The sequence below is a fragment of the Leucopleurus acutus genome (assembly GCF_964270905.1).
Source record: "Leucopleurus acutus genome assembly, chromosome: 1".
NCBI classification, from domain to species: Eukaryota; Metazoa; Chordata; class Mammalia; order Artiodactyla; family Delphinidae; genus Leucopleurus; species Leucopleurus acutus.
This window is the reverse complement of record NC_139142.1, coordinates 23,615,768-23,641,991: the sequence shown is the minus strand read 5'-3', so window position 1 is coordinate 23,641,991 and position 26,224 is coordinate 23,615,768. Positions and strand designations below refer to the sequence as shown.

At 39.8% G+C, this 26,224-nt stretch overlaps 1 protein-coding gene across 16 annotated transcripts in view; it reads left to right on the top strand.

Annotated features, from left to right (window-relative positions):
* NRXN3 (neurexin 3) overlaps positions 1-26,224 on the top strand; it is a gene marked incomplete at both ends in the record, with an annotated part of 1,633,255 nt that overhangs the window by 756,163 nt on the left and 850,868 nt on the right. For all 16 annotated transcript variants that reach the window (XM_082851716.1, XM_082851713.1, XM_082851712.1 and 13 more), the window contains one exon: positions 9,335-9,454. In XM_082851716.1, the coding sequence (XP_082707842.1) occupies positions 9,335-9,454 (120 nt within the window). The remainder of the gene's footprint in view (positions 1-9,334; positions 9,455-26,224) is intronic.

Genomic DNA, 26,224 nt, shown 5'->3' with positions numbered 1-26,224 from the left:
AGGAGGGAAGTAGCATATTCCAAGACAGAGGGAAGAGGTGTGAACCTGACAGTTGTTACTCTTGTGGGCTAAGAAGATAAACATGTTTCTCTCTCAGATGAAGCCTCTGAGGAGTGAGGAAGAAAAGGAGCTTTCTCTCCTATGTATTTCCCTCCCACCCCTGCAGTGTTGCTTTGTTTCATAGCAGTTGCTTTTACACATCATGACCAAAGGTGTCAGGGAGGAACTTGATTGACGGCCCTGGTTTAGGTCACACTTTGCATCCCTCCAGGTTAAGAGAGGAAGTAGGACCTCCCCTGAGGTCCATGGGAGGTGTTGCATTGCTGAGAGGTACAGCCCTTTGAACGTCAGGGTCCCTTGAATAGAATAACAATATCCATGGACTTTTCAGAAGTAATTTTCTAATTCCTTTTTATTTGCAAGAGGGGTATTCCTAGAGAGGAAAAGACTCCCTAAAAGCATGTTCATTTAAGAAAGGACCTGCTCAACTATAAAAGAAATATTAAGTTTGATCTTTGGGGAGTGAGGCAGATGAGTCATAATCATGAAAAATAAAAAAAAAATAGCTCTTTATTGGTTTAGGGGATTAATCAGAATATCCTCTCCCTGCTTTCCATTATAATGCCCCTTAGCAGCTTCTGTCTTTGGAGTTGATGGGCTTCTTTTCTAGAAATGTAAGTTGTCCCTCTGCCCAGATGATGGGCATGTGGGTAGGAGAGGGCCATGTATTAATCAGATTTGGTTCCAAGTGCTGCGTATCTTAAGTCAATAAATGTTTTGAGTTTGGATACCTTGAAAACCCACAGATTCTTTCAAGTCATTTTAGGTTAAGAATTGGCATCAGCCAAATTCTTCTAACAGGTAATTCTCCAACTTTCCTTACTGTGAGGACTATAGTTCCTCACTTCATTTTATCCAAAGCTAAGAGATGTATTACTTTCTCTATTGTATTTTGTGTAGTAAAGTATAGTGTTTGACCTCATAGAAGTCAGTTCCTCAAAGATGGTTTGCATTATGGGAAATAATAAGAGAGACAGGAATTAAATGGAACTTTCCACAGTGGTTTCTGCCTCTTGTCTCTCAACGTTGCATGACAGAGGTTTTTCACAAAAGAACTGTTAACTATGACTTAACTACCCCAATGTGTTTGTTTCTGCAGTCCTGACCAATTACACACCCAACTAAAATGGGTAGAAATTGATTTTCCTTTCCAGCGGAATTGAGAATACCCTTTATTTGAGGGTTTCCTTAGTTCACACACATGCCAAGGGTGTTGTGTCTCCATGATGATGACAACCTTGCATGACAGATATTGTTATCGCCAGTTCATGGATGACTTTATAGATCTTATATATATTATCTGATTCAATCCTTATACCGTGTGAGGTAGAAACAACTTCTCCTTTATATAGATGGGGAAACTGTGGCTCAGAGAATTTAGGTAATTAGCCCAAGATCACGTTGCTAGTAAGTAATAAAGCTGTATTTTAAAACTTATGGCCTTTCCCCTACTGTACTATATGGTGTGAGTCTGGATTTGCATATTTCCGAAGCAGAAACAGTACAGAGATAACCAGAGAGTGTCCAAGTGTCCTCCAGCTGACTTTATGATAGCTGGTTTTCATAGCAATACTGTTTCACTAAGTTCTAGATGATTTGTGCACTATGTTCATTAAAACAAAGTATTTTAAATTAGCTGTCTTTTTGTCCAGCCTGGCCTTAGAAATCCCTTATCTCTCTCTCTCTCTTTTAAAAAATTCCCTCTACTGCTCCAACAAGCTGCTACATCAGTGCTGAGAAAAGAAGGAAAAGCAGAAAATGAGGTCCCAGTTTACATTTTCTGAGGCAGCATTGACTTTTGAGGACCTGTTCATGATTTTAAAAAGAAGGGATGATCTAATCATTTGACCTATATTACGCAGGCACCCTCTGAAGATAGGGTGGATTGAGCAAGACGGCTTTATGATGACACCATTCTCTCACCTTTACACACACTCCAACAAGGGCAGGTATTACTGTTACCTCTCTTGTCTGGAAGTGTCACCTGGGTAAATTGCTTTACTCACCAAGTATAATTATTCTTCGCTGTTCATTGGCCGTTGAGGGAAGTGCTGTGCTGGAGCTGGCACCAGCACAGGAATTTTCAGGAATTTTGTAAGCTGCTTGGCATCACGTAACACATATTCGCTTGAAATTGGCTGTGGTGGGAGTATTTTACGCCATGAAAATCAGCTTACATAAATGTTACAGATCAGGTTTTATTATTATTTTTTTTTCCCTCGGAGTTCTAGTTGTTAACAGGAACACAGGAAATCAGAGGCCACTGCAGATAAAGAACTCATGAAGGCATCTTGGTTTCAACCAATTCCCATGCCCATCTTGACTTATTTTAACTCATTGTATGGTGAGAGGGCTGAAGTGATTGAGGAGAACCGGGGTGTTATTGAAACTGTCCCCATGTCCCACAACTGTTGGATTTTATTGTTGGTCTTTTTCGCTCAGCGCCCTAACCAAGCAACTGTTTTGAACCCTTGCTTGAGGAGAGGAAGCCATTAACACCTGAGCATGCTCGATGAGCCCTGTCTCAGTGCCTTTCTGAGCATGAGCAAGGCATAGGTCCTGCCCTCAAGATGAAAAAGTAAGATCTTGGGAACACAGCTGCTCTTAGGTCTTTCTGCCAATGAAATTTTATAATAACATTCAGGACCCTGTTCTCTGACTTTGCTTAATCTTCTGTAAAGTGGGAACTAGAGCATTCACTTCTCAGCTGGCTCTTTATGAAGAGGGATGCTTGACACATTTAAGGATCATTGCTTTCTTATTTTAAAATTAAATAGAAGTGAGTTGGGTTTCTGCCAATGAAAAGGGATGAATCTTATGTTGCCTGTAAATGACTCCCTTTGGAAAACCCCAGAGGACCCAACACTGTAAATGTAGAAGCGCTTTGAGAGCTACAGAAGTATCTTTGTTGTAGGGACCAATACATACTTGCAGCTAAGTAAGGATAACCTCATCCCTAATGTCAAGAATACCTTTCATGAAGCCTCAACACTTTAATTCTTATATTTTAGCAATAGAGACTGTAGGTTGCTCAGGAAGTTGGTAAGGATCTTTCACACATACACACATGTGCACAGATACATATATGTATGTATATTCATCTTCCTTTTTTTGTTCTTTCTTTTTTTCTTTCCCGCTCAATTACTGCTCAGTCATCCTTCCTCTATGAAACAATGTAAATTTTAAAATGTAAAAGCGGAAGGGTTTATGAACTTACAAACGTGGGAAATAAAATTGAACGTGGAAGATATCTCTTTAAGCAGCCCATGGCAGCTCGCATACAGCTTCTTCCCATGGCAGCTGGGCCTTATATGGGGCCAGCAAACCCTTTGCCTGGCACAGAGTTCTACCGTGGTGACGCTTCACAATCAGGTTCCAGTCACAGATTCTAAGCCCTTTGACAAGCACCTCATGCTGTGTGATTAAAGATGATGAATATTGTTAAACCAGCCCCACCTGGTCCCACCAGTGGGCTACCAGCCTTGCCCTTTAGGATAAATGGATATTGGGAATCGGCCCAGATGTATCATTCCAGGCTCCCCCACTCACCAAGCCTATCTTTCCATTATGGCCAAGACCAGCTGGTGCTGGTTGTTTATCCATTTTAAACTGGGATGTTTGAGGCGCAGGTTTGGTTAAGTCCTACTTAGGCATTAACAGATATACACTCTGATACAAGTGTCCTGTGCTTCCAACAGCACTTACCTGCAAGTAATAAAAGGCAGTCTGTCAACTTTTGATTTTTCGAGACCTTGAAGAGGAGTTGACTGAGTCAGTCTGCATGTACAGCAAAGGTGGATTTGAGCAGTAACAGGCATGAAATGACTGTCTGGGACAATGCTTAAAAATAAAAACAACCCCAGATGCAAGCAGAATAATGAGAAATTTGTGGCAGCCATCAGAGTTATCATATGAAAAAAATAAAGAAAAAAGACAGTGCAGTGCTTTCCAGTAAACTAAAAACAGAGCTGGGAGTTAAAACCCAAATACCTACAAACATCATTGACAACTTACTTAGTCCTTTCATGCATACTTCTGTTGCCTTGTCACTTTCCCTACTACACAAAGAAAGTCACCATCCGTTCTCAAAAGAATATGTGACTATTTTAGTGAGGATTCATTACATATTTAATACACCAGCCCTATACAGGGAGTCCCTGAAGCTTTAGGGTAGTTTGTAGTTACTATTAATAATTTTAAAACTTTCTAAATATGTAATTCCAAAGGTTTATGTTATCTTAGAGTATCTGGAATTTTAGGTTGATTTGGAAGAATGTTTTAGATAAAATTATTAAGTCTTCAGAAATATCTGTTATGTTTGCAAACATACACATTTGATATAGATTTTTGTTCATATACTTAGACAAAACTAGATCTTCCTGTTTATTTTTAATTGAATTTTGAACTGAAATAGCATTTGAAAATTTTCTTTGTTAAAACAGCCACATCCTTACATTAAATGTAGGTTAGAGTACTCTTGCTAATCTAATGGCAAGACACACACACACACACACACACACACACACACACACACACACACACACACACACACACACACACACACACACCCTCTGGTTTATCCACATCCATAGAGGTTAGGTGGATCAGAGGTTAGGTGGATCAGTTGTAGAGTTAGCACGCGTGGGTTGGGTTTGAGACCTCACCCTGCTACTTGTTACCCGTGGGACCTTGCAAAAAAATCACCTGACGGTTCTGTGACTTATTTTACTTTTCTGAAATCCTTGCCTTCCAACTTGATCGTCAGTCAAAAAATTCTTTTGTTTTTGAAGTTCTGGATGTCTTCCATGAGAAAATCGTTCCTGTTTCTCTGATTCTTTAATACTTATAATTGCTTCATCATGTGTTTATGAAGACTAAATAACTAGTATCTGAAACACGCTTAGTACATTGTCTGGCACATGATAAGTGCTAGGTAAGTCCCTTGTTTTGTTATTGTTATATCCTTGGTCTGATTCGTATAAGATCAAATTATATCAATGGATGTGCAGTCAGAAACATTGTTTGACGTTTTTCTTTTTCCTTTTTTCCAGAGCATTTTGGTATGTTTCTTTACCTTTTCTTTTTTCTTCCTTTCTTTTCTTCTCCCTTCCTTCCTTCTTTCTCTCTCTCCCTCCCTCCTTCCCTTCCCTTCTCTTCTCTTCCCTTCCCTTCCCTTTTCTCTCTCTCTCTCTCTCTCTGTCTCAATTTTGAAGACAGTATGAGAATATGAGAAATAGATACAGATATAAGATATAGTGTATTCAGGAAGGGATGTCCTTAAATAGTTTGAAATAAGAAAAGGAGCTTATATTGCCATTTAGAAAGTGTTTTAGAGTCTAGTCCAAACTTGTACTCATTCAACAGTTATTGCATGCTGTCCCTGGGCATTGGGGACCCAAGAGCCTTTGTCCCAACATCTGCTGAGATTAAATGAGTCTAATAGTTAAATCAGAAGAGGAAATGTGGTCAATTAAATACCACCACTACCCCCAAAATGTTTGGTTCCAAGTAGAAAATTGCTTATTTAAGTTGATACTTGTAAATTCTATGGATAAATTAGTTAGGAAAACCACATGGCTTTAAGTCACAAAAGAATGACTTTATTTCTTTATCTTTTTTATTCTCTTGTTTTTTTTTAATTTCATCTATTAAGTAGAAGTACGTTTTTATTTATTTTTTTAAATTTCTTCCAACATCTTTTGAATTTTCTTTTTTTAAAATAATTTTATCGGAGTATAGTTGATTTACAATGTTGTGTTAGTTTCACGTGTACAGCAAAGTGAATCAGTTATACATATACATATATCCACTCTTTCTTAGATTCTTTTCCCATATAGGCCAGTACAAAGTCCTGAGTAGAGTTCCCTGTGCTATACAGTAGGTCCTTATTAGTTATCTATTTTATATATGGTAGTGTCTTGTTCTTTCTTTCATTCAATAATATTTTCTGAGCCCCTACTTTACACCAAATACTTTATCAGAAACTAGAGCTATAAAAGGTGAGCAAAACAGACAAGGCTTCTGCCCTCAAGGAACTCATATTCCAGAAGGATGAGATAGACAATAAAGAATTTAATAAATAACTTAGTTACAGTTCATGTAATCGTTGTGAGTTAAATAAAGTGGGAAATAGGCTGGAGAGTAAATGAAATGCTGATGGGGACTTCCTTAAATAGGATAGTCTGAAGAAAGATCATTTTGAGCTGAAACTTAAAGAAAAAATGAACCAGTCATTTGAAAATCTGCAGGAAGGACATTTCAGGCTATGGGTTGGCCAAGAGCAAAGGACCTTGAAGGTAGGGATGGTCTTGAAGTGTCAGAGCAGGGGTCCTGGAACGGAGCAGCTTCAGAACCACGCAGAGGGCTTGTCACAGCTCAGATTCCTGAGCCCCGCCTCCAGCCAGTAGGTCTGGGTGGAGCCTGAAAACATGCATTTCTCACAAGCTCCCAGGGGATGCAGGTGCTGTTGACTCTGACTCAGGCCCACGCTGTGAGCACCATTGTGTTAGAGAGGAATTGGAAGGAGGAAGGGATGGCTGGAGCATGGTGTGCTGGAGGTGAGTGGTAGGAAATGAGTCTGGAGGAGGAGGCAGGGGCCCTGGGATCTCACCCTAGAAAGGAAGTAGGATTTCTGGCTCAGATGGATGAGAAGTCATTGCAGGTTCTCCTGGTTTTCACTGAAACCCTGAAACTGCCCTTGTTCTTAGACGATTACCGTGTCGTCAAGTCTTTGAGGGTTATCCGATTCTGAATGGCATTCGCCCCTTAATGCGTGGGAAACAAATCCCGTGGACTTTGGAAATGGCCTATAATTCCCTCTGTATGGGATTCCGACAAACGGGACTGATTGCTTGCTTTGCAAAGAACCATTCTCCCATGCCCAGGTTTCAGAAGTATGAGATAATGGCAAATCCGGGGGCTGCAATTCAGATCAGCTCCACATTTACTGAAACACTTTCTCTGCATCTGGCACAGCGTAGGACGTAACCAAAGCATAGTACGTGCTTGGTACAGCAGGGACATAACCAAAGCATAGTACATGCTTTCTAACTGTAGGCAGCATTCACTCTTTTTGGGACAAATAGTAAAAAAATGTGAAAGAATTAGAGGATTATGTAAGCAGAGTACACTGCCATGTGTAATAAAGTGTTAAATATTATCATATATAAACGTTAGTGATGCGGATAATACGTGCCGTGGCCACTAGGAAGTGGGAGAATTGTTGTCTGAAGTTACTGGGGAATGTTTGATATCCAGGAGGCATTTTAGCTGGTCCTTAGGAAATGGTTAAAATGTGGCTAAAGAGGAAGAGAAAGACATGGGAAAACTTTTGTCTTCAGATTCAGTGAACATGCAAAGAATTAGTGTTTTCCCAAGGTTTTTGCTGTTCTGCGGCCTTTCAAGGGAAAGCTTTCCATGTGTTTCTGATTCTTGAGCGCAATTGAATTACTAGCCCATTGTCTGGTGAGAGCTGTTTGGTCAGGGAGCCCCATGGACTTCTCAGAAGCTTTTGTCCTTTGAAAGAAGCTGTGGTGATTTGCCATTGTTAATGAGCCTTGTACTACACAATGCTCAAGTTTAAGACCCACTGAGAACATGACCATGAACCTCCTTTCATCTCCACATGGGGGAACCACATGGCGTATAGCAGCTGCAGAAACCCAGCAGCTATGCTGCTCCCCCAGTGTTAGTGATTGTCTTTAAGTTTCTAATGTCATATCCTAACAGCTTTGTATTAGGAGTGATGGTCTGTACTGCTTCTACCCTTCATGAATAAATACAAAATGTCTTGCCACCCAGAAGACAACCCCTTTGTAGTCATGCATCTCTTCTGAATATGCATCCTTAGGACCCGAAAGGCTTATAGTTCAATATTCTGTGCCTGTGTGAGGCTTAGCCTGGAAATTGTGGAATACGCACTTACTGCAATGGATATATTTTTACTGTGTCAAGTGCTTTTTTGCATCAGATCCTGACTACTACATTTGATGAGTCAAAGGGCCCACCTCCTTTGCTGAGGCTGTCTGGGAAATTCATGGAGTTATCCTGAATATTAAGGTATTTCCTGTTAGCTTAGATAATTCCAAAGGTGTAGGTTTATCTTTAATGCCAAGATAAAGGCAGAGGATAGAAGTGGAAAAGAGAATGGTGAAAGAGAGGTCCCAGGATGACCTAGGAAATATGGCAGTCTGTAAGGCAGAGATCACCAAACTTTTTCAGTTGCTCACTCATATCTGCAGAAGGTTTTGAGAATGTCCCCAAGGTAGGTGTACTTAAAGAAAAGGAACATAATTTCTAATATTTTCTTCCTGTACCTCAAATACACCCTCTGGCATGCGCACACTCTGTTTGAATGCATTCTTCTGTGAGCCTACAGCAGCAGTGTGGTGCAGCGCACTGGTTCTCAAACATTAGTCTGCATCATAAAATCCTAGAAGCTTGTGCAAACACAGATGTCTACCTCCCCCCAGAGTTGTTTCTAATTCAGTAGGTATAGGGTGGCCCAATAATTTGCATTCCTAACAACTTCCCAGGTGATCTGGTCTGAAACTATGCTTTAAGAACCCCTGAGGTAGTTAGTCTTAGAGTTAGTTTACCTAAGTTGGACATCAGGGTCCTTTAATTATCCAATGTGTGACCTTGGGTAAGTTAGTTTAGTTCTGTGAGCTTAGTTTTTAAAATCTGTGGTACAGAGGTAATCATAATTCCTTACATTTTAGGGTCACTGGCAAGCTTCATGAGATACGCTAGACAAAGTGCTTATCACCCAGTGCTTATCGCCTACAAAACAACAATACATGCTGGCCGCTTTACCCTCCTCCTCCTCCTCCTCGTTATCGTCACACATCTTTCTAGTGTCACGAAGTAGACTGTAAGAACTTTTGTGCCTTAATTCACAAGAATCATGGGAATGCATTTTTCTGCTTCAGCATTGTTCCTTTAGAAAGACCATGCTCCGAGTGAGATATCTTCCTACTTGAATGGTAGAGATGAAGCTCTTTTGCAAAGTCTGCCAGAAAGAGAGCAGTGTGTTCAGCCCTCTCCCTTCTGTGTGTAACTGTGGATAGTTTGTGGCTAAGTGTGTATTTCTGTTGTCTTATGTAGTGAATTCTTCTTGCATGATATAGAGTTGACATTTTTGGCGGTTGTGTCTTTGAATGTTTTGGGGCATGAGAATAGTAAATTCAAGTGATTGCTTTGAATTTGATTAATTTTAACACGTTTTTCTCTCTCTCCTTTTTTCTTCTTTCCTGCTCTTCTTATGAATTACTAGGACCAAGTACCACCTGCCAGGAGGATTCATGCGCCAACCAGGGGGTCTGTATGCAGCAGTGGGAAGGCTTCACCTGCGACTGTTCCATGACCTCCTATTCTGGAAACCAGTGCAATGATCGTGAGTACAACCTTTTCATGCTTGGGATATTTTCAAAGAGTTCAGAGGTTTGGAGAAACCATAAGGGACATTACGTAAAAGGATGGCTCTTCTGAAAGATTCATAAGCAATTTCTCATCCAGAAACTGGGAAAATAAAGGACTAACGGTCTAATGGCAAAGCGACATTTCTTGTTCAACAATACTAGATGTTTTTCCATTTACTTACTCCCTGTTTTCTTTAGATTAGATGACCTTTGACAAACAAAACAATTATGACGATATTTTTGTTCTAAGGAGTTCAGTTTTCCATTAATTAAATCATCTGGATAACAATTTTGAGACTCTCCCACTGACATTGCCTAGAACTTGGAGGACATTTAAGGAGTGTAGCTATTTTTTCAAAAAGTCTGAGTTTAGAGAATTTCTTAGGCCTTCCAAATGATGAAGACATTAAGAGAGTTTATTATTTTTTCCAACTAGAAATGTTTAATGCATTCTCAAGGGTCTTTCAAATGTAGGCAGAGATTCCCTCTGGCTAAATTTATTGATATCTGTTTAGTTTATATATACATAGTCATTCTGTTTATATATATATATTTCTATTTTGTGAGTATGTTTATATGTATGTATCTGTGTGTTTGCTTCGTATTGGAAGAGAGCCAGTTGTTATTTTTGTCCACTAGTGATGCTTCGGGTACATCAGCTGTTTTAATTCTAGGAGGAGACTGATTTCATGAAGGTGATTCTAGCACTGACGGTGGAGAGAGTTCAGTTCTGTGGGAATCTATAGCCTGTGTCTCCACGTCCTCCTAACATGGCCACCTTTAGAAATGAGCAAACACTTGAAATCTCTGAATACCGATTGCAAAGTGATTTGTTGAAAAGCCCTGACTTAGTGGGTCCTGCTGAGCTTCTCATTTTCTAAATGCAGCCTTCATGGTAGGAGTTTATTTTATAACCTGAACTCATAGTTGTCATCAGTTGGTTTTATAAAAAAGATGCGTAATGTTATCTGAGCAAATATTAAGTTACATTACAGTTTGTACAAGTGGGAGCAGTCGCCAATTACAATGCTATCTCTGTTATGTCTATTTGGTTTTCCTTGATTCCTTATTTCTCAACTTTTTTCATGTGTGTAGTTGTCTCCTGTCCTGTTTTCCATTTTTTTCATAGGCCTTTTTTCTTTACGTACCCTGTCAGTCTCTTAAGATACACTAAGGAGAAACAAGTGCGGAATCTGGAAATGTAGAGAGAAAATTCTTTGAACCTCATTGATCTAGGTGTAAGCATTTGCCTCTGGATTTATGATGCAAAGGACACACTGTGTGCGGAAGGCTTTGGCATTAGATGGCCCTTTCCAATTATTTGGTAGTATTTTTATTGAAAGTCCTGTTTCCATATTTATGATTTGGAAATACTGTTCCACTCTGAAACAGGCAGTGATTGGATTCATCCAGAGTCCCTGAGGAATTGTTCTATATGCTCTTTCTTTTCCCTCCAATTTGTCTGCATGGGAGGCTTATTTCCTAAGTGGTAGCATAATGCTTCTTTATCCTCACAAGTTTATTCCATATCACACATACGTACCACTCCCAGTAAACCACGGTCAGGAATAGGCTGCACAAAGGAAAGACAGAAAGGTAAGTTACGCTAACTGCGGTGAATAGGCACAGTCTTCAGAAGGTATGTATGCATTTTTTGCTCACTGAAAAGTTCCTTTCTGCCACCCAGGCTAGGCATTGTTTTCTGCTAAAAATCAACCAGGATTCTTTCCAGTTTTCTGTGATTGTTTCTGATTTTGTCAAGAAAAGATTGTGCCTCAGTCTGGGATGAGGATTATGGCATTATCTGACCTGAACAATTTGTCAGTGTGTGATGAAGTACCAGAACCAGGATTGGGAAAGGTCAGCGTTCTTTTGTGGCAATAGCTTCTCATCCTTCAGAAATGTTTCTAAGACATCCAGGTTTAGGGTAATGTATTTTGAACTTTATTCTATAAGCAATGCAGTTGAGTTTTTGGTTGTAAAAGACTTCTGAGCCCAAATCATTAAAATAATCTACTTGCCTATTCTCCTCTTGGAGAGTGGACCAGGACTTGTGTGACTGGATGGCTACATGGATATGTGAGCAAGTACATTTTAATAGCAGAATGTGGGGAATATATGGAATTCAGATATATGTGATGTAACTATGAAGTTCAGATGTAAACCTTTAATGAAACCCAACCAAATATATCAAAATGGTAGGTTGCTTAATATTGTTACAACGAATGTCTCTGTATTAAAGTATTTGGGGTAACTTCACTTTGGGAACTAGCATCAGGGCCAGTTTGTTCCACCTAAGAAAATCAGCCTCAATTCTTTACGTCATAGGTTATTATTTTCTGTATCAACCTGGATCCTTAGAGTTGTAATTTGCTACTCCACAAACAACTTCAAGATGATGTTACCTATCTAATACTCTGTGTGCCTACCTTTGTTAGCAAATCATGGTAGCTTTGCTTGCATCAGGAGTTGAGTATTAACCCTCAGTGTCACCAGCAGATTTGAAAAAGGTTCGTGCTTATGGGCAAAAGCCATGGGGAAAATTGCAAAGAAAGAAGAAAGGGTAAAATAAGTGAATAGAAGATGAAGAAGGATGAAAGAGAAGGAATATAGAGAAAAGCAGAGATTGTATCTTCTATGAGAGAGCACAGAGATGGTTAATAGTTGCTTTGGTAACATGCGTGTCACAGGTGGCCTGCCTTTGACCTAAATAACAGAAACGGGCCATGCATTGTAAGTGGAGTGACATCAAGGAAATCTGGCCTTTACCCAATTCTTGGGAATAGCATGTTTTGTAGAATGTTGCCTACGTCTAAAATAAATTATATTCCTTAGAATACTGTCATAAGACCATGTGAATTGGTTAGAAATTCAATCTAATGGCTAAAGTTGTTTTTGCGGGGGAAAATGTTTGAATACTTTCATTTTCCTTGAGCAGTTTCTCAGGACAGCAGATTGAGCCTCAATTAATAGAAATGAAAACATCTCTATTTATTATTGCATATCCAAGAATTGAAACTTGTTCAAAAGGGAAACGGCTAGACTATGGTATTTTTCAAAATAAAGTGCTCAGTTCATCATATGTAGAAAAGTTAATTATATCTGAACGTGACTTGCAAGTTTCTAAAGAAATGTCCGCATTTTAGAGTCTTGCCCACTTCTTCTAGAATTGGTTCTGTCACTTATAACCTTTGCTTTGTTCTTGCCTGTTTGCTAGGTTTGGCATTTGTTTGACAATTTCGAGGTGCTGTCACATAGATGCGGCCTCCATGAGTAGAGTTTACATTTAAAAACTGTGTCTTGTTGAGTATGAATAGACCAAGCCTGCATGGTTTTAACTTTATTCCATCATTCTTTGTGAAAGCATGGTGGGTTGATGGAGCCAGTGCGGTAAATTTCTTGTTCATTCTTACAAAGATAGCTGTAAAACTGATATAAGTGGTTGTGAAAATATGACATGTATTCTCTGTCACTGGTTACCTTGTATGAGAGCGATTTCCTTGTATTGGATAGAAAACAAAAATCATCTGATTGGAAACTCAGGTCTAATTGATTTATTAATTGTCTTACCTAGTTTTAAGACATGACTTTCCACCTTTTCATGTAATGGTAAAATCATAGGGAGTTTCATTAGGTGATGTTTCAGGCTGGTTTGAAACTACAATGGGCAAAGTCATCCCAGAAGCAATTTTGAGTTCATGTAGGGTCCAGTAAGATCCATGAAAGGACACACAAGTAACGTTCTCCAAAGAATATCCTCAGTTCTGAAAACTTCAAAGCAGAGGGAGGCTGATTTCCCCGAGGGTGAGCACCACCTGCGTACCACTTAGTGACATGTTGTAGGGGTTACATTTTAAGAGCAACAAAAGGAAGGAAAGCTTTTAAGGGTCCTTGTAAGGAGATTCCTTTTGGATGTTAGGTTCTTATTGGTATTTTAAATCAGGGCAGAGAATCTGAGCAATTTCAGTATGTTGTAGACCTTACACCATCAGGTGAGCCCAGGATCCGTTTCCTGTATTGAATGGCAATGCCAACCCCACTGGCAACCTATTGTTGAGTTTCTCTCTTCTTCACAACTCCACACAAGGTCTCAGCAAAACCAGCCCACTCGCACATTCCCACACATATGCGAAAAAGTTATCATTTGGGAGGACTTTTTGAAAATAGCGATTTTAAACACTTCACAGCTATTACCTTTAGGCGTGTTCATGACAACTGTTTTGAGTAGTATAATTTTGGAATCTAGTTATTGCTTCTGTGCCCTGGAGAAGTGAATGTGGGACAGTCTGTGGCATGTGAGTCCACACATCAAGTTCTTGGATTTATAGATTGGATGTTTATAATGGCTTTGTGGGGTGAAAAGATGGGAATAAATGTGGGTTCTCAGTCCACCTTCAGCAGCCAGGTGCCCACACTACATTGCTCGATGTACACTGTGGGCTACTTGTTGGAGAAATTGCTTGGTTCATACTGGCATGTGATAATAGATGTTCTTTGCTTGCAGCAAATCAATAGCAAGCCACTGTGGAGTGTGCAGACAGTGGCGTGTGAAGTGCCTTTTCAGACAGTTTTATGCTGGAATGGCTGTTAAGCTGCACTGTTGGCTATTCACTGGCCTTTTGCTTTTTATTTATTGTGTGGGTTTATTTATTTTTTTAATGTAGGTTGGTATATTGATTAAATCTGTTAAAAACACATTTCCCATTCAGGCTTCAGAAAAAAATAAGCAATATGCACATTACTTAGTGCACAGACAAGGGGACAGACGTGTGTATGCTAATTCTGTCTCTTGGGTCCATATAGGTACCATGGCATTATGTTATGAGCCTATGTTGTTATATTTATAGATAATTTCCCTGGATATCAGACTACAACATATTCATGTGTTTGGTAATGTGTTTACTTCCTACCTCTGTTTTCATGCTTTACCTGTCCAGCAACTAGGCCATATTTGAGAAGTTCACTATTAAGACATCTATTTTCTGCTTAGAACATACTTTATCATTTACTCATTCATTCACTCACCAAACATTTCTTATTTGCAGATATGATCATGAATAGGATACATTCCTGTTCTTAAAGATATTACAGTCTAATGGGGGAAGACACATATGAACGTGCTTTAATAGAAATATGAACAGTATACAGTGAGAGGTCATAAAGTGGAGTGAGATCAACTCTCCCTGGGGTTGAGGCTCCATTAAGAAGAGCTACTGCTTTTAGAAAAGTTTTCATTGACAAATGAGTCTTGAAAAGTTTGTAAATACTTCCTAAGCAAATATGGTATGAACCAGGGCTGGAAAGGAAACGTGGCGTTCCAGCAAGCAGAGAGAAATATACTATAGCCACTGTTAACGTTTTGGCTATTTCCTCCCAGTTGTTTTTTTTTCCCCCCCAGGCTTTTGCAAATCGCATGGGCATACTCTTGCCCAGGTGTTGTACCTGTGAATAAACCCGTGTGCCAACATTTGTCTCTGTCAGAGATCAGGGGAGCTTTCAAAGACCCCTCCCTTGGTTGGGAATGGGGTGGGACTGTGTAGGGAGGGGACAGACGTGTGTGTATGCTGATTCTGTCTCTTGGGTCCCTATAGGTACCCTGGCATTATGTTATGAGCCTATGTTGTTATATTTATAGTGATAATTTCCCAGGATACGAGACTACAGTATATTCGTGTTTTTGGTAATGTGTTTACTTCCTACCTCAGTTTTCAGGCTTTACCTGTCCAGCAACCCTCCTTGAGCCAGGGGAGGTTCTGGAAGCCGCCTGAGTCAGGGATGGGGCCTCGATGGCCCTTCTTCAGTGGGCTCCAAGGGACCTGGAGGAAAGCATTCCTTCCTTTTGGCGGTCAAGCCCTTTAGAGCTTAGTTCTGAAGAGTGGGTGTCTGCATGGGGTGAGCTCTCTCACCCCACAGCTCTCTCCTGTCTCTCTGAGACAGGAGCTGGCTCCTTCCCCTCTCTCCCCGTGAGACGGCACAGAGCCTGCAGCAGTCAACGTGTGTTGAGTGAATGAGTGAGTGACTAATTCTCCTTGGGGTCTCCAGCTGGCTGTCCCTCCTGCCACAGATCTTAGGGCTCCCATTCTAAGGAGCAGGTCACTTTTTCCCTCAGGGAATCTGTTCTTCAGTTCCTGCCTATTCTGGCACCGAGTCAGAATACGGTATTTCGCTATGGTGTGGATTCAGCTCCACCCCTACCTATTTAGAAAATGCTCTTGTGATTACCAGATTTCTTCCCGGTCTTTATTCTAAGCATTTGTATGGTTAAAATTACACTCAGGTGAAAATTTGTGCTCTCATTGCATGATATGCATTTTCAAAGTGTAAAAAACATTAGATTTTCTAATTTTCTTCAGTAGAATGCACATGATGGTGCCCAGTTCACTGGGGAAGAATCCCCTGTGTTGAATCTCTTGCTGGATCCTAGATGTAGGCCTAGTAGGGCCCAAATCTTATTTCATTGAACCATTGGTAGACGTTTATCTTGGAAGTCTAATTACAATAAACCATATTTTTAAAAGGTTGATTTGTAATATATATAACTTATCACATTATAAAAGACTTCATAGTATAGTCATTAGGTTAACTAGCTTTAGAATCAAACTGCTTTAAATGCCAATTCTAACTCTAATACTATGAAATTGAATTAGCCTCCTTTGTTTCAGCACAAGGAGTGTGATCAGTACTTCATAAATAGGAGTAGTAACAGTTTTTATTATAACTAATACTATTTGTTATTTGTCAAATCAAATAGTATTTGATATTTGTCAAATCCTAATGTTCTGCTATGACCTTTATAAAGATGTTGTCCCTTTAATCATCCCAAAGTCCCTAAGAAATACCATACTACTATTGTCCTGATTTTAACAGTGGGAAAACTGAGGTCACACAGTTAGGAAGTAGCTGAGTCAGAACTTGAATCCAGGTTTGTTTGACATGAAGGCTCACATTATTATTAGATTTGCTACTACTTAGTCGTTATTAGAAATAATCACAGTGAACATCTGCACTAATTACTAGACTAGAGGGCTTGAAATTTCAGGTGGGCAAATCTTTTCAGACAACCAAATTATTGATACATAAGAATATAGGCTTGGAAAAGAGAAGCTCTGTGTTCTTGGTTGTTTATTTTATCACATTCTGGAATTCTGAATACTTCAGTTGTTTCTGTCTTAACACTCAGATGGGGCCATTTAGTAAGAACATCTTTAGATATTATAGATTTAGAATCAGAATATCCCCCCATAGCCCCAAATATTTATATTTGCATACTCAGTTGGCCATCTTCTGATTTCCCATCTTTTTTTCTTACTTTATTGCAATTTCAGTGTATGTCATAAAGCCTAGTGGATGAGACAGTTGATGTAGAGTGGATGGCTTCCGTTGAAATCTTGACTCCGTTGTTTAATAGCTGTGTTACCTTGGTGCTAGTAATTAATTAACACCTCGATGTCTCTAAAATGTAAATATTTATGTTCCATCTCATAAGAGTGTTGTAAGGATAAGTCAAATTCATAATTGTGACGTTCAGGACATAACATGTAATAGCCCCTACAGAACCATTAGCTACTCTTTAACATAGTTTTCAGAAAGTTAAAACATGACTCATACAAATGTAATTTTCATAAAGTTAAAACATAACTCATATAATGAGAATGAATAGAATAGAATGTGTGCCAAATGTATTTAACTCCTTAACGGGGGAAACAACAATATGGTTGAAGTGTAAACAACAAGATCGCAAAAGATTATTTGAAGAACTGATATTTATAGGCATTAAAAAGAATATTAAAATACAAATTTAGTTTAAATAACCTGGTGAATGTCTCACAGGGTAAAGAGCTCTTAACTTTTGATGTTATCTTTTCTACTGAACATTGTGTCTTTACTGAACAAAACCTACAGGTTAATGTATCATCTCATAGACTCTGCACCTTAATTAATAGTAAATACCTATGTCAAACAAAGGTACATTTTCCCGTAGAATTAAGTATTTCTTGTGTGGATATGTTAAACAATATCCCTATATGACATTGAAAGGACACGTGTCTTTCCTAGGTTTTTTCTTAAGTTTTAGATAATTTTTGTTAAGAATATTATGCTCTGTTCAATTACAAATCCTTTTTTACCTTGAATATCTCTCTCATACCATTATTTTTTAACCACTTAACTGTGTACCAGTCACCGTGCTAAATTTGTTGTGTCATTTTGTCATTTATACAACCCGAGAAAGTAAGATATTCTTATGATCCCTGTTTCACAGATGAGGAAACTGAGACATGGAGAAGTCAAGTGATTTGCTCGAGGTCACAAAACTGTTAGGTGGGGAGACAAAGACTCAGCTTTACGTTTGACCACATAGTCTGGGCTCTTGACTGCCAAGGTCTCCTGAATGCCTCAAGGAATGTTCTTAATAAGCACTCATCTGAACACATAGGGATTAACATTAGCCCCAGAAATTTACTACTTTTATGGCAACACTTACCCCATATATTCTAGTGTTTAACATTGTTATGGGGGCAGGGGGCAACATTAGGATTGACCTCCTCAGGTAGTAAGATCAGAAGTCCCATCAAGCAGGTGCCATTTTGCAGGTTTGGTAGGTCTAGGCAGGCAGAGCCTGAGTCCAGAGGAGTCAGGGAGGCTGGGAGGAGCAGCCTGGTACCATGGTCGGCAAGATCCAGAAGGTGAGACGGGTACAAAAGAAGCATTCACGAGTGGGCAGCATCAAAAGGAATGCTCCAAGTTATTTCTTTGCATCTGTGTTTCATTCCTGGGCCCACAGATATTCAGTGTGTCTAAAAGAAGGCCAGGGGATGGCAATTAAACCCAGAGTCTTCTTAGAATGAGGATGAAGGTATTGATACTCTTCAGAACAGTTTCATAGATGCAGGTTGTGGCTAGCTTGTTGCCCATGGGAATCACGCTTGCTTATAAATGCCCCTGATATCAAGACGGGGCTATTTTGTACCTAAAATCTGCGGTACTGCTGATATTAATACACACACAGTGTCATATAGATTCAGCAAGAGCCAGGACTGCTTGCAGCTTTTGTTTTCCACAACCCTGCATGAAACGAGCTGGGACTCACAGGTAAAGTATTCATTTCTACGAGTTCCAGTTGATACTTGGACTTACGGTTCAAGGAGAAATGGTCTCTGCACTTCTGGGACCTGGAGCTTGTCAGGGATTGTTTTGAGTTGTTGCAGTCTGTGGCCTCGCTAATTTCATTTCAGCCATCTTCAGCATGCTGTATTTGTAGACCATTTTTTTTTCTTTAATAAATTTATTTATTATTTATTTAGTTTTGGCTGCATTGGGTCTTCGTTGCTGCACGCAGGCTTTCTCTAGTTGTGGCGAGCGGGGGCTACTCTTTGTTGCGATGCACAGGCTTCTCATTGCGGTGGCTTCTCTTGTTGTGGAGCACAGGCTCTAGGCAGGTGGGCTTCAGTAGTTGTGGCACAAGGGCTCAGTAGTTGTGGCTCACGGGCTCTAGAGCGCAGGCTCAGTAGTTGTGGTGCGTGGGCTTAGTTGCCCCATGACGTGTGGGATCTTGCTGGACCAGGGCTTGAACCCACGTCCCCTGCATTGGCAGGTGGATTCTTGCCACTGCGCCACCAGGGGAGTCCCTCGTAGACTATTTTTATTGCTTATGTTTAATTATGGCCCATTTATTTCTGGTGTGCTTGGCTAGTTACTTATTGATGGTGATGGTAGTAATCCACTGAGAGCCTATTGGTTCACAGAGGATAATTTTATATTACCTTGTTAGTCACATACAGGTACAATTTTAATATATTTTTAATATAGACATAATTTCCTACATTTATTTTCATTTCCATTTATTAGCATTTCCATGTAAAGGCAAAAGAGATGCAAATGACTTTATCTTCTCTTGTAAAGTAGAGCTAATAAATATAATTTGGTTCCCTTCCCTTATTTTTTTCTGTTACCATTTTTCGTGGGGGGGGGGGCATTTTTTGATTGAGGTAAAATTTACATTCAGCAAAATGCACAGATCTTAAGTGCATTATGATAAATGTTTATAGCCACGTAACCAACACCCCAGTTAAGATAAAGGACAGTTTCATCTTCCCAGAGTGCTCCCTCGAGTCTCTTTCAGTCATTCCTTCTCTGTGAGGTCACTACTACTTGGATTTTTTTTTTTTTTTTTTTTTTTTTGCGGTACACGGGCCTCTCACTGTTGTGGCCTCTCCCGCTGTGGAGCACAGGCTCCAGACGCGTAGGCTCAGCGGCCATGGCTCACGGGCCCAGCTGCTCCACGGTATGTGGGATCTTCCCGGACTGGGGCACGAACCCGCGTCCCCTGCATCGGCAGGCGGACTCTCAACCACTGCGCCACCAGGGAAGCCCTACTACTTGGATTTGTATCAGCATACATGAGTTTTGTCTGTTGTTGAATATGTATAAATGGGATCGCCCAGTATGGGGTCTTTTATTTCTGTTTCCTCTAGCTCCATGGAGTGTGTTTAAGATGCATCCATGTCTCTGTGCATTCTGGCTGCCTTGATCTCTCTTGACTCTCGGCTCCATTGACTCATCTGAAGGAGTCTGCCGGGCTGCATCTGGGGTTCCTTCCCTGTGCCGTGGTGCAGACGTCCTCCAAGGCCATAAGCGAGGGCAATCTTGCAGCTCACCGTGTTTGTCTTCTCCCTTTCAGGAATCGCTGTCCTTTGCCTGATGTCCAGTGTCTTACAAGCCATTGTTTCACATTTGTTGTCCTTTTCTTGTTTGTTTCAGTTGTTTCAGATCCAATCACTATTACTCTATTGAGGTTGGAAGTGGGTGTCAACCTGTTTCTTTTTACTTGACTTCACCTTTACACTTGACATTGGGGGAAGGGAAAGGTAGGCTTGATGACATAACACCTAGTGTGCTGTGATTTAAACCACAACCTCTAGAGATGAGTTAACGCTTTGCATTAGCTCTGGAACAGCCCTGGTAGCCTAGAATATTCTAGAACCTGGTTTTAAAATTAATTAATTAATTTTTTGGTGTGTGTGTGGGGTATCCTTCAACTCCAGTTATAGACTTTCTGTAGTCAAACAGCCTTCTATAGCGAAAGAAGCCGCACCAAGCTAAATACCCGCAAATGTGTCTCCACCCAGTGTTTCATCTGAGTTTCATTTATAAGGTCCCTATTGCTTTTTCCCTCCAGTCCCTCTGCTAACACTTGATTAAGCTCGGTGGGTGCAGGGATGGATTTGACTCTTGCAGCTAGCAGTTCTTATTTTCTTTACCTAGAATTATAGTTTGTTTTCTCACCTACCTTTGTCCTGTAGATCTTTGCCGCCTGATCCATGTCTCTTGGCCAAATGAAATTAACTGTTTTCAAACAAAAAATTTGGATTCTTCAGGAAAGTGGAGGTGTTTCTATGCCAGTGTTTTGGCTGTTGACTGTCCTCATTTTGATCTTTAGATGCTTTCGTGTGCTTATTTTTGACGCATACCTACAAAAAGAAGAAAAGGAGGGACCTTGCATTGTTGATGCTTTTTAGTTTTAACTGAGGTTTTTTTGATAATTAAGGGTATACAGGCTCACTGTTGACAATCTGGAAAATGCATAAAAGTACAAGAAAAAACAAGCATGATTTTACCAATTATTTAATATGACCTTGTTTCAGGCTATGCATGGTGTCAAGCACATAATAGATGCTCAAACTATATTTGTTGAGTGAACGACTGAGCCTTGCATAGTTTCAGAGTCTGAGTTGTGCAAAGGTCCTAGCGTTCTTTTCATGAGATGAATAGCATTTCTACCAGGGCTAGGTGTTTTCTTGCCAGAAGGAATGCTTTTAGGCATTCAGGAATTCTAATGAGGCTTCCAATATGCAGTTTTCTTCTTTGGATGAAAAATGGAAATGTCAAGATGTTTTTATTTCTTTTCTCTCTTGCCCTTATCCCTTCTCACAGAAAGCCTTGCAGTTTCTGAGCAGTTATACATAGAGGCATCTACATATAAGTGGAATAGTTTTGCAGTGGATTGTAGTTTGAGGGAAAGAGCCCTTAAAATGTGTGTAGGGAAGGAGCCTCTTGGGTTCCAGTTTTTTTCCCTGGCATTTGCTTCCAGAGAGATGTTGTGGTTTACTTCACATGATGAGATTTCTAGAAACGCTAGTACCCTAGAGGTCTAGTGAGACAGAAGAACTCTTCTGCTTTAATATCATTCATCAATTTTTGCTGAGTTTTTTGTTGACCTAAATTAGCACATAATACATGACTGAAGAACTTAGATGCACTGTATACCGAAAAATGTAAAACACAAAGGTTTCTTGATTTTTGTACACCCTGGATTTCAAAATTTTTATATCTACGTGGGAGAATTCATCCAAACCTAGTAGACTCTTTTCAGCCACTTTCAGGAGCATTGATAGGAAACAACAGCATCTGACTCTGGGCCTTATTTCCTAGTCAGTTCACTGGATGTTTTTTGTAATCAGCCCTCAACTAACTGTAAAACTGCAGTTTTACCCAGATATCTTTATATGAGTAAAACAAAATTCGTGTTTATATAAATAAAAATAAGTACCTGTACATATATACATATTACAAATAAATACAAATTTCCTTTAGGATTTTTTCCCAATTGTTCTGAACTAATTTTTCTATCCAAATACCTTTGTTTCTGTGTGTCAGGGAGCCGCAGATCAGGTATCTGTCTACTGTCAAGGATATTTAGCAGGAAGCCCCTTTATCTGAACTGAATACTCAATATCTGGGGTATAATTTTATCTCTGAAAAAGGATTTGGGCAGGGAGACATCGTCTGGGATTTATTTTTCCTTAGGAGTAATATTTCTTTCTCCTCTCCCTGCCTGGAACTCCCAGTTGGCTCCTTCATACCGGTGCTCAAGTGTATCATCTAGTTAAAGCTCACACCAGTGACCTGGCACTGGGGGACCTTTGGCAAAGGGCCTGCAGTTCAACACACACATCGTCACACGTACCTGTGTGTCCCTGACTCATGAAAAATCATGAGAATGGAACAAATGGAAAAGAATGTATTAAAACAAGTAAGTTTAGCCAAACAAACTCTCAGCGTTGGTAGACGCTTTATTCCAGTCCCAACACACCACATGTCTTTCCAACATCTAACTTATTTAATTTGCATTTGAATTAATTTAGCATATTGTCTTATTATATAAAGTTTAATGAACAATAAACACAGCTATAACCAAATCTCACAGCTATTTCCCAGTATGGGGTAACATTTTGCATTTAGTTACATTTGGTTTCCTAGGCAATATTTGATTGTGGCTATATTTCCTAAAGCTGCGTTACTTGTCACATGGAACGTTTTGGTGGCAGATTCATCAGACATAGAGCAAGGCAGGGAGGAGTGTTACGTTGAAGTTCTTTCGAAGCCATGGTAGTGAAAATCACCTGGGTAACATAGAGTGTGTTAAAGATGATTCTCTGCTGCTTCCTTTGGCAGGCTTTGAGCTCCCCATCGTAGGCCTCCTTGCTTTTATTTCTGAAATCTATCCTGTGTACCCATTCCTGACTTATCTTCGCAGGACACCGTTGTTGTCTAATCACTCCTCTGCTCGTGAACCTTCTACGGCCCCCTCTTGATGTAGTTAAAACCCCACACTTGGTTTTCAAGGTCTTCAGTAATCTACTTTTTAAAATCTGTCTCTTGAACTAGTTTTTCTTTAAGATTCATGGCTTACCGTGCCCTCTAATAAGGCCAGTGTCCTCACTGTCACTAGCCTATTCTATGGTCATTATGCCCTTGCCACTCTCATTCCTCCCTTCTGAGAAACTTCCCTCCTCTTGACATGGCTTTTCAAATCCCGTACAATTTTTTGGGTCCAGCCCAAGTCTCCCCTATTCCTTTGTGTTTTCTCTGACCACTTTAGTCTATATTCATCACTTCTCCAAAATCCCACTACATTTATATTCAGAACTAGAGACATCATGACTCGGCACATAAAAGAAATTAATATGGACTTGAGAGTGAGTAGTGGGTTCAAATCCTGCTCCTTTCCTTCCTAACTGGGTGGCCTTTGGCAATTAATGCAACACAACCTCACAATATGTACCTTGCAAAAGTCCCAGTTTTGTTAATAGGGTTAGAAATAATAGATGTAAAGCAGAGTGTTGGACTTAACAGAATAGTTTTTGTAAAGTTCAAGGTAGCAGCTTAAATTAAAAACGTGAACCTTCCTTAAAAGCAAAATGTCATCAATGAATAAAACAAGTAGAATTTTGAGTAGATTAAGGACCACTTCTGTCATGTATTCATCCTATTCCCTATAGAATCAATTTGCCTGTGGTGGTGACTATAGTTTCCTCTAGAGTAGATGGTAGCTGTGTTGAGTGGATGTGGGTAGAAGGGTTACTAGGATTAGATTATTCAAATAGCAGTGATGTTCTGTCTCTTCTAATTTTAAATTTTAACATGTCCCTGATTTTGGGTCTGTGTAATTCAACCAAAAACCTAAAAATAAGTTTCAGAGGGCCTACTACCTTTCCTATAAATATCAGGACTTTTTAAGGCAATACTTATACAGGCTTCTAAGAGCACTGTGAAGGATTCTGGAACCTTCAGTAATCTCAGGTCCTACTTTTGGTTTTTTCCTGGTATATGGAAGAATTACTAGCCAGGGGGAATCTTTGGTTCTTGTCATTCACAGAACTGAGGGAAGAAAATCACAATCTTTGCAGCCTCTGTCATTATCAGAATATCAATATATAATCTTAACTTTGTAGATAATTAACTCATTTTAAAATCCACTCATCTGCAGTAGTAAAGTATAACGTAATTTAGTGTTCATGATGGACTATTTACAGTAGATGCCTTTAGTTATCTCTCCCCAGTTCGAAACTCTTTGAGCCTGAGGCTCTAAGATCAGGCCAGGCCAAGTTTGACACTGATCTGCTTTAACTCTGAACATGAGGCCCAGGTAGTAGAAGACCCATAGCCAACCTCTTATTCCCTATTCATTCTTGACCAGAAAAAAGAACAAAAACAGAGAACTGTAGAGTACTGATTTATTATCTGAGTGGCCTAATGTGCTAATTTTTGCCTGCCGTGGGAAGATGGCTGCATATTGATCTCCAGTGGAGTTTAACTGAACAAGAAGTCGTGTCTCAGTAACATTATATTTATCCAGTTACCCAGGGGTCCTCCATAATGGACTCAGCTGTGAACGCTAGGCGATTAGACCAAAATCTTAATCACGGTGATGGTGATAATCAGCTCCAACGAGCAGAATGCCGTTAGTTCTTTGGAACCTATGAAGCTGGTAGTATTTGAGGAAAGGAAGTATGATAAGTGTGACTGCTTAGTGTCTGGGGGGAAGATTGGTGGAGAGGGAATCTGAAAGATAAATTTCAGTCCTCTTAATAACTGGCACTAATGAGAATAATTATGTAGAGAACTTGGACTTCCAGAGTCTAGTTGTTCCCGAGAACGTGGTTCTTAAAACCCACATGTTCAAAGGGTTTTAAGAATTTGGTTAGCATATTTAGATGGTGGAGATTTAAATTCTTTTTAAAGTGTACTCTCATGGGAGTGATTTTTCCCTTTATATTCAGCCTATTAGAGGAAAATGTGATGTATTTCTCAGCCTTTGCATTGTAGAAGTGTGTTTATATAAATAGTGTTTATTTCTAATGACAAATATGTGATGCCAGGTAAGTAGTAGACCACAGATGATTAAGTAATTGCCTCCACACAGGCACACCATTGTTTCATATGTATTTACCTAACGTGAACCAGTTCTCTTACAGTTTCAACATCTGTGCCTTAACTAAAGTCTGGATATACTGCATTGATACAACATCCCTTGAAGTCTCCTTAGGTGGAGACTCATTTCTTCCATCCTTTTATTCCTGGAACTAGAACACAGTTCACAGTCGTTGTTCCATGATATCTCTTCTTTTAAGTTCCATATGCCTTTAATGCCATTTTCTCCCATCCTCATCATCAGCATCTCCTGACCTTCAGGATGTGAAGAACAATCTGAACTGAGTTCCTTGGTCATAGCCTCCATCTCACTGCATCCTTTGCAATTAACCTTGGTGACTTCAATTTTCGTGTTATGATTTTTCCCAATAACCTGACTTCCTCAGAAGCTTGGCTACCTAGCAAAGAGAATTTCTTTTGCTGTTACCACTTCCTATATTTTCACCTCTCTCTGACCTTGGCCTCCTGACTCTACCTTCTACCCTCCATAGTGTCAAAGGTTTCACTTGCCTTTGTACACCGTCTGGAGTTCCAAGTCAATAATATAAATGACATTCCCACCAGTACTCTAGAGCCCTTGCCTTGTGACCTGGCCACACTACCCAAATCTCAAGTAAATTCCTCTGCTTGGTCTCTTGGCTGCTACCTTATGACTTAGGGAAAGTCAGGCACTGGGCAGTTGGTTTCACTGCAAAAACCATATCCTCTTACTCTTAGCAGTGCCCTCAGTGTGTTTCTTTTTGTGGCCATCCAAGCTTTGACCCTAAATTCTGACCCTTCTGTCTTCTCTCCAGTGATAGCCTGTTCTCTACTTTTCTAGTTAGCATTCACCTAGTAGGAGCTATTTGTAAGTCTTCCTTCATAAACTTTGTTGCTTGTTTAAACACTTTAAATCTCCATGGTATGGCAGTTAAGACTTTCCAGGATTTTTCTTCATACATAATTTTCCATTTCAGGTCTTCTAGGACTCGCTTTCATAAACCTAAGCCAGTGGGAAAACTCTCTTCTCCAAATGTGTCCTAAACTCACCTTAT